The sequence below is a fragment of the Chenopodium quinoa genome, unplaced genomic scaffold (genome assembly GCF_001683475.1).
Source record: "Chenopodium quinoa cultivar QQ74 unplaced genomic scaffold, ASM168347v1, whole genome shotgun sequence".
Taxonomy (NCBI): Eukaryota; Viridiplantae; Streptophyta; class Magnoliopsida; order Caryophyllales; family Amaranthaceae; genus Chenopodium; species Chenopodium quinoa.
Window position 1 is genome coordinate 17650 of NW_018744455.1, and position 9849 is coordinate 27498.

General features: G+C 37.2%; 1 protein-coding gene across 1 annotated transcript; it reads left to right on the forward strand.

Moving 5' to 3' along the window:
- The first annotated feature begins 2493 nt into the window (after positions 1–2493).
- LOC110697024 (cytochrome P450 78A5-like) lies at positions 2494–5413 on the forward strand. Its single transcript, XM_021874358.1, has 2 exons — positions 2494–3895; positions 4554–5413. Exons 1-2 carry the CDS (start codon positions 2909–2911, stop codon positions 5157–5159), a joined length of 1593 nt encoding a protein of 530 aa, XP_021730050.1. The 5' UTR covers positions 2494–2908; the 3' UTR covers positions 5160–5413.
- The last annotated feature ends 4436 nt before the right edge of the window (positions 5414–9849 follow it).

Below are 9849 nucleotides of genomic sequence, written 5' to 3' on the forward strand. Positions count from 1 at the left end.
GATCAAACCCAAATGTTTCCCTCTTAGTAGGGGTGATAGTTTGGTTTGCAGTGTGATTTATAGCCCAAACCAAAACCAAACCATATTAATTCGGTTTGAGGTTTTTCAAACCACACCACATTATACTATTCGGCACAAACCAAACCAAACCACAATTTTAGACCTAGTGTTTTGGGGTTTGATTTGTAACATTTTTTGGGCATAATTTTTCAAAACCTGTTTTAGGACTTGATTTAATTTAATTTTCCAAAAATAAAGCAAACAAATAATACTTCGTATATTAGGCTATTACCAAATAGCAAGTTTTAATGATGACATAAGAGTTTAGATTTTTTTTTTTGGTTGCCTTATATATGAAGGGGATTGGACTCTAGGTAATTAAGAATCCTAAATTTCGGTTTTTCTAAACTCAAAACCAAAACCAAACCGTAAATCATATTTTTTTTTATTTTTCTTAACCAAACCGCACCAAATTAAAAAAAATTAATAAATAAAAAATGAACCACATTGCTTATTGGTTTGGTTTGCGGTTCAATTTGGTTTTAAACCGAATTACTTTCACCCCTACCTCTTAGAGTGCCACCCTCACTTTTCTCATCATATCACATAATCGCCAACCAAATTTCTTGTACTTTTAGTAACATATCAATCAAGAAAAAAAAACATGAGGAAATTATCTTAAATAAATACCAATTGAACAACAAAATAAACTCAAAAAATTTCAATTGAGAAAACAAAGGAAATTTTAATACACCCTCTATTACGTGATAATCGCAGTGCTAAGGTATGCACAAAATTTTATGAAAATTATAGGGCGGGAATCAAAAGAGGATTTTTTACATAGGAAATTTTGATTTTTATCATAAAAAAAAAAAACCCCTCGATATTGTTTTTTACCACCACCTCTTTTAAAAGTTTTATTTTAGCACCAATAAAAAGAAAACCCTAACTAATTTATCACCACTTAATCAACGACCACCAGCGCCCCACCCCCACCCCTACGCATCCCACCCCCACTGTCGGCCCCCTTCCCAGCCCTCAACCACCCTGACCCTCAAAAACCACCCCCCTCTGTTTCCCCACCCCCTAAAACGACTGAAAATCTATCGACTTTAAACTATCGTCATAGGAAGACAGTGACTCCTAATTTACTAAAATTAATTTTTCTATAAAAACATACTTCCTCCTTTTTTTTATAGTTGTAATACTTTGACTTTTACACTATTCATATGGTTCACTTTGACTAGCTTTAATTTGATGATTTATACGTAAGCAAAAATATAGTCACGTGAGATCTTGTTAGATTCGTCTCGATTTATACTATTTTAATAACATATGTTTATAATTTTTACACATTGATAATTAAAGATATTAACGATTGAAATCATGCATCGGCAAGCATGAAAAGAGAAGTGTTGCAACTATAAAAAAAGCAGAGGAAGTATTAAACAAAGGCTAATCGTTAGGGCCACATAATAGAGTACAAATTATCCTTTAATAATAATAATAATAATAATAATAATAATAATAATAATAATAATAATAATAAGGAGTATATATTTAGCGGTTATTTAGTCGAACACATAAAATAATATTTATGGAAAAATAATAATGACTACATTTTCTGCCATTATGAACATATAATCAAAGGTTTATACTTAAGTCTTTTTATATGTTGACTTAAGGATATTTTAAAGATTAATTGTAATAAATCCCCCCCCCCCTCCCAAAATAAAAAAGTCTTGTTTTTTTTGACGTGAAACTAGTCGTTTTTAACTTATTTTTATACTATTATTATTAGGTTAGAATTCGCAGAAATATTTCATTTGGATATATATGGAATATGATTATCAAATTGAAAAGAAAATATTATAAGGTAAAATAGTAAAAAAAAAAAAAAAAAAAAAGGCGGGAAATTTTTTCACAAGATAATGACAAGTGTCAGTGGTTATTCGCTTTTAGTATAAGTTATTAGATAGATAGATACTCAATATCTCTTTAAAGTTTTCGTCTACAACTAAAAAGATAAAATAAAAATAAGAATAGATTAATTCAAAAATGTATTTATTTATAAAATTAGTAATAATTTATATTTTTATAAATATTATTAGTAAAAAAATGTCAAAATTAAAGATATCTATTACATATTACTAAAGGTGAATTCAAAATGACATTTGACAACGTTATATTGAAAATTTTCCCTCCAAAAAGTGCTTACTTAAATAAATTATTTTTACCATAAATAGTGATTATATAAATATATTATAACATTTGCTTTACATAAAAATTAAATTAAAATTTCTAATTAAAATATTAATTTATTTATTATAACTATATATGATTAAAAACCGTGCAATAGCACAGAGTTTAACCTAGTTGATCAATAAACTTACAGAAATTGCAATTGATTACGGATTGCATTTTTGAAATAGAATGAAGAGCAAGAGGAACATAAGCATTCTGTTCGTACTCCAAACCATAAATGAACAATATCATGAAATATCTCCATTACTCTAAACATGCATCTTTTTAGTACCAAGAGTATAAGATATCAATACAATCTCTTTTCATAAATATCTAAAATATCACTCTTTCACTTTACTGCCTAACCGCCTCACACAATAAATATTCACTCCTTTTTTTTCAACCCTTCATCTTTTTCACCGTTATTTACCATTAACATAATCTGAAGTTTAAACTCCCAATACATGAAATAAATTACATTTAAAATATTATATATTATATTAAATTAAAGTAATATTATATGGTATTTTACAACCACTATAAATAACTGCCCTTCACACTTCTTCTACCTCACCAAACCATCCTTTCATCTTCTTTCTTCATTTTTCAACCTAACAAAATTCTCTTGTGCCAAAATAAAAAATAAAAAAAAAAACCCAAAAAAATGTCAGCAGAAACTTTAGCAACGAATTTCTCATTGCTGCCAACAGCGTCATCCCTTCTTTCTGCACCCATTTTCCTTTCATTTGCCGCATTTCTTTCCCTTTTCACCATATTCTTGTACCCAGGAGGCTTAGCATGGTCTCTTTCCGCAGTTAAAAACAACCGAAGTGGCAACGGTAAGTCCGCTTCGGCTATTCCTGGTCCAACCGGGTTACCCCTTATTGGTCTTGGCCATGTTTTCGCTTCCGAAAAAACTCATAGAATCCTATCCAGTATTGCCACTAGCCTCAAGGCTACGCCGTTGATGGCGTTCTCAGTTGGGTTGACTCGCTTTGTTATAGCGAGTGAACCCGAGACTGCTAAAGAGATTTTAAACAGCTCCGAATTCGCTGATCGTCCTATTAAGGAGTCAGCCTATGAGCTTCTCTTTAACAGGGCTATGGGGTTTGCACCCTTCGGTGATTACTGGAGGAACCTCCGAAGGATTTCCGCAACCCATCTTTTCAGCCCGAGAAGAATTTCCAACTTCGGAGGATTCCGCCAAGAAATTGGTAATCAAATGGTGAACCAAATCACTACTATTATGGGAAATGAGGGAAATGTTGAGATCAAAAATGTGTTGCATTTCGGATCATTGAACAATGTCATGATGAGTGTGTTCGGAAAGAGTTACGATTTCTTCGGTAAGAGGACCGAGGAAGCTGATAACCTTGAAGAATTGGTTAAGGAAGGTTATGAATTGTTGGGAATATTCAACTGGGGAGACCATTTTGCCCCTCTAAGGTGGTTGGATTTACAAGGAGTAAGGAGAAGGTGCAAGAATCTTGTTGGTAAGGTAAACAAGTATGTTGGTAATGTGATTGAAGAGCACAGGGCATTGAGGAGTGAGAAGGTTGATGATGATTCAAAGGATTTCGTTGATGTTCTTTTGGACTTGGAAGATGGAGAGAACAAGCTCTCTGACTCTGACATGATTGCTCTTCTTTGGGTATGATTTCTTTCTATTTTTTTGTTCATGTTACGTGTGTTGTTCATGATATGTTTTATTTTTTTGTTCTAAATTTAGTTTGTAATGTTAGAAATGGTATACTATATGTGCCATATTGTTGGGTGTTGGTTCATATTGCATACTCCCTCTACCCCTTAATTTTTACTCCATGGCTATTTTTGGGTCAAATTTTGGAAACTTTGACCTTAAATTACCATTAATCTATAAGAGATAATTCTAGTTATATTCGTCTCATAGTATATTTTAATAATATCACGTTTTTATAATTTTTACGTATATGAAAATAAATATATATAGACGTTTTAAAACAAGTGTTGAGACCGTGCATAGTCAAATGGGACAAAATAGGGACAGATGGAGTACATGCTATACAAGTAACTTGTGTCTTTATTATTGCCAAAATATATTTGGTATTTATGTACAAAGTATGCTTTTTTCTTAGAATGGGTTAATATTAGGGCATCTAGTTAGTGGGTTCTTTGATATGTACCTTTTTATGCTTATTGGTTTAGACGTGTATACTTTACATTATTTCACACAACTTGTAAAGATTAAAGACCAAAGCTAATGTACTATGAGTAAATGTTAATTATGGAGTGCTACAAAACGTTAAATAATGTTTGGTTTTTAAATGCAGGAAATGATATTCAGGGGAACAGACACAGTTGCAATCCTACTAGAGTGGACTCTAGCAAGGATGGTGGTGCACCCCGACATTCAAGCCAAGGCCCAAGCTGAAATCGACAGCGTAGTCGGAGTCAACAGGCAAGTCGCCGACTCAGACCTCCCCAACCTACCATACCTCCAAGCCATCCTCAAGGAAACATTGAGAGTCCACCCACCAGGCCCACTTCTATCATGGGCTCGTCTTTCCATCCACGACACCCACGTCGGTCCCCACTTCGTCCCAGCCGGAACCACCGCTATGGTCAACATGTACGCCATCACCCACGACGAGAAGATCTGGTCTAACCCCAACGAGTTCAAACCCGAGAGGTTCATGGAAGAGGATGTCCCAATCATGGGTTCAGACCTGAGGCTGGCACCTTTCGGAGCAGGACGTCGTGTCTGCCCCGGAAAGGCAATGGGTATGGCTACTGCTCAGCTGTGGTTGGCTCAGATGCTTCAGAACTTCAGGTGGGTTCCGACCGAGAATGGTGTGGACTTGACCGAGTGCCTCAACCTTTCCATGGAAATGAAGTCGTCTTTGGTGTGCAAGGCTGTTCCTAGGATCTCTGCTTAATTCAACTAGTTTGTCTATGTTAAGAAGGTTATGTGTGTGCTATCATAGCCACTAGTAAGTACTTTAATTATGGACTAACATAAGTGATTTTCTTCATAATTTTGCACATTTCGGAAATGGAGAAATTGTCACATAGATTAAAGCTTTCAAACTTAGTAGTAGTTTGTTAGCTTTTAGATGGTTATTGGCAACTTGTTATGTAATGTGTAGCTGTTCAAAAACCAAAAATTAATGTTCATTATCTGTTTTTAGTATCTGGTTTGGTGCTCTCAATTTTCTGTTTTTCTGCCTTGTATTTTTTGCTGATTTTACTTGCAGTTTATGCGGATATTGGATATTTCATAGGATACTGCCTAAAATTCTTGTTAAATTTCTCTCTCTCTCTCTCTCTTTTTTTTTTTTTTTTTTTCTTTTTTCCTTCTCTCTCTCTCTTTAGTATCTTGTTTTGAGCTCTTATTTTTTTAGTTCTCTGAATTCTAACTAAATTCTTGTTGGGGATGTGATTCGTTTTGTGAAAAGCTGGTGGAGTGGTGATGTGTGCTTAAATGATATTAATTCTACCTATATTGTGCTCATTCCGAAATGTGATGATTCGAAGAGTATGTCAAAATTCCGTCCTATTACTTTATGTAATATCTTATATAAAATCATCTCTAAGACACTTGCAAATAAACTTAAACCGATGCTTGAAACAATTACTTCAATTCAACAAAGTGCGTTTGTTCCGAAAAGACTAATAACTGATAACGCACTAATTGCTTTCGAAATTTTTCATGCCATGAAACGGGGAGGTGAAGGTCAGGATGGTACTGCTGCTTTAAAATTAGATATGATTAAAGCATATGACAGGGTAGAATGGAGCTTCTTGGAGAGAGTTATGGCAAAATTTGGCTTTAGTTTGCCGTGGATTATTAGAATTATGCATTGTCTCTCCGGTGTCTCTTTTTCTTTCAAGTATAATGGGATGATTACGGACCGGGTTCTCTTACTCCGTCACGTGGTTTGAGGCAGGGGGATCCTATTTCTCCATATCTTTTCCTTCTTTGTGCAGAGGCTTTTTCTACATTGCTCTCAAAAGCGTCAGCGCAGAATCAGATTCGGGGTGTTCGGATTTGCAAAGGGGCCCCGAGGATTTCTCATTTATTTTTTGCTGACGATAGTATCATATTTGCAAAAGCAAACTTGCAAGAATGCTCTAAAGTGGCCGATATAATCAGTACGTATGAAAGAGCATCCGGTTAGAAAGTTAATCTAAGCAAGACATAAGTAACTTTTAGTAAATGTGTTACGATAGCACAAAGAAGTGCAATTGTGGAGGCTCCTGGGGTTCGAGAGGTCGACAGGCACGAAAAGTACTTGGGGCTTCCAACTATAATTGGGAGATAAAAGAAGGCAGTCTTCTCTTGTTTGAAAGATCGAATATGGAAGAAAATGCAAAGATGGAAGGAGAAATTGTTATCGAGACCGGGAAAGGAGATCTTAATTAAAGTCGTCGCCCAAGCAATTCCCACTTAAATGATGAGTATCTTTAGAATCCCGGATGAACTTATTGATGAAATGCTTGCTATTTTGGCACGATTCGAGGGGTTCAGAGAGAAAAATGCATTGGCATAGTTGGGAAAATTTGTGTTTACCGAAGTCATGGGTGGCATGGGATTTAGAGACCTCAAGTGTTTTAATCAAGCGTTGTTGGCAAAACAATGTTGGTGGTTGATGAAGGATGGTAACTCCTTACTGCAGTCCACTTTGAAGGCTCGCTACTACAAAAATTCTGATTTTTTAGATGCTTCTTGTGGCTTTGATCCGAGTTATAGTTGGAGAAGTTTGTGGGGGGCGAAATCCCTCCTTCTTGATGGACTTAAGTGGCGTGTTGGTAATGGATTTTTGATACGAGTCTGAGATAATTCCTGGTTGCAAGGGGATTGTCAACATTATGTACCTACACCTTTACCCCACTATTATCCCGAGTTGCGTGTCTGTGATTTGATCGATTTTGACAATGGTCGATGGAATGTTGATGTGTTGAACGACAATTTTAATGAAGCTGACTGTAGAGCTATATTGAATACCCCCTATCTATAAGTTGGCCCTGTGATGAGAGATTTTGGTGGCAACGTCGTCTGATGGTTTGTACTCGGCGAAATCTGGTTATTGGTTAGGGAGACTTGGGCACCTTCGCACATGGGAGCTGTTCTATGGCAGTTCTGAAACTAGCCTATGGAAACAGGTTTGGAGCTTGGGTGGACCACCTAAACTTAGCCATTTCATTTGGAGAGCTTGCAAGGGAACTCTTGGTGGAGGGCGCCCCCATTACTCACTGTGAGAAACGTTTTTGTTTCTCACAGTGGCAATTTCGTAAATAAAATATACCACTTTAGTCACAGTGGTACATTTTATTTACGAAATGGATGATAAAATTGTACAACTTTAGTCACGGTGGTACATTTTATTTACGAAACTGCCACTGTGAGAAACAAAAACGTTTCTCACAGTGAGTAACAGAGATTTACTGCTCTTGGTATGATGGATGTCCTGTACAGACGCCATATCAGGCCTTCGAAGTGCTGCAATGTCTGTGAAGGGGGGGATGAGACAATAACACACTCCCTTTTTCATTGTAATTTTGCTCTTAAAATTTGGGAGCAAAGTGAGTTTATGCAGCTACTAAATGAAGCTCCTATGTCTTGGTTTTGGGTGGCTGGGAAGGTTGATGGGGAGAGGCTACGTTTTTTCTGCTCGCTTGCTTGGGCTGCGTGGCACTGCAGAAACAAGACTATTTTTAATGGTAAGCTGGTGTCTAATCCAGTGAGTGTGGCTGTGGGTTTTGTGAAGCTGTATGTGGATTATACCACGTACAATTCGAAGGTTCAGATGAAGGTGAATTCTTTACCTGTCACTACTAGAAAACAGGCCATTTTCGACGGAAAAATTCCGTCGTAAACACCCTAAATTCCGTCGGAAAACACTGTTCCGACGGAATTTCCGTCGTAACTGGTTGTCGAAACACCCTTTGTAGGTAAAATCGCCAATTCCGTCGGAAAAATCAATTCTGACGGAAACAGTTTTTTCCGGCGGAATTTTCGACGGAATTAATTCATCGGAAAATATATTCCGGCCACCGGAAAGTCCATCGGAAAATTCCGACGGAATACAAATCCGCCGGATTATTCCGACGGAAATTTCGTCGGAATGTCCTGCAAAAAAAACAAAAAAAAACACGGCGCGCCACTATCAGCACGACGTGTCACCACCTCAGACCACCAACCACCACTACATCAGACCCACCCTAACCCACGCATAACCACCCACCCTAACCCAGACCCACCATAACCCAAGCACACCCTAACCACCTCAGCCTTAACCCAAACCCACCCTAACCAAACCACCCTAACCCAGACCCACCCTAACCACCCCACCTCTTTACCCAGACCCATCCTAACCAACCACCTAACCCACGCATCCCAACCCCTTACCCACAGCACCACCAACCCCAACCCAGACCAGACCCCCCACCCCCCCAACCCAAACCCGACCAAACTTCCCCCACCCACCATAACCAAACTTACCCCACCTACCCTAACCAACCACCTAACCCACCCACCCTGACCAACCACCTAACCCAAATACGAAAAAAATACGAAAAAACGAGAAAATAACAAAATAAAACCCAAATCGGAAACGCCAAATCTACCTAGATCCAGCCCCAATTCCCTTACCAAAAATCAAAACAACTAAAAATTGAAACAACCAAAACTCAAAACAACCATAAATCGAAACAACCATAAATCGAAAAAAATAAACAAAAAAAAATTGAAATCAAACAAATTAAATAAATATACAATTATCTTCTGAAATTAATAAAATAACATTACAATTATATTAAAAATTTAATTATAATTAGAATTGTTTTTTTTTAAAAAAAAAAAAAAAACTAGATCTACAGTTGTTATTGTCGTTGCTGCTTGGGCTGGTGTTGTTGTTGTCGTTGCGGTGGTTTCCACGCTACTAGGGTCGTTGTTGTCGCTGCGCGGTGGCCGGAATGGTGTGGTTGTTGTTGTTGTCGCCGTTGAAAAGAAGAAGAGGAGATCGAAAAAGGAGAATGACATGGCCGGAATGGTGTGGCTGTGAAGGAGGAGATCGAAGAAAGAGAGAATGAGAGGAGAAGGAGAAGAGAGGAGAGAGAAAGAGAAGAAGAAGAGGCGTAGGGGAGGAGAGGAGAGAGAAACGAGAAATAAAAGGGGGGATCCGGGTATTTTTTAGGGTTGTGTAGGGTTAGGTTTTTTTTTATTATTTAATTACATTCCGACGGAATATTTTTCGTCGGAAAATAAAATTTTCGACGGATTTTATTTCCGCCGGAAATTTAATGTATCGACGGAATAATCCGTAGGAAGTTTCCGACGGATTTTATTTCCGTCGAAACATTAAATTTCCGTCGGAAATCCCATAAATTCAGACGGATTTTTATTCCGTAGGAAATTTCCGACGGAAATTTATTCCGCCGGAATTTACTGAATTTCCGACGGAAAAACATGTCCGTCAGAAACGGTCCGTCGGAAATCAGCCTATTTCTAGTAGTGTGTGAGTTCAAACTCTAGATGGCTTCCCCCTTCTGCTCCCATGGTAAAAGGGAATGTTGATGCCCATGTAATGGCTGGAAATGGGGTGAGTTTTGGAGTGGTTATAAGAG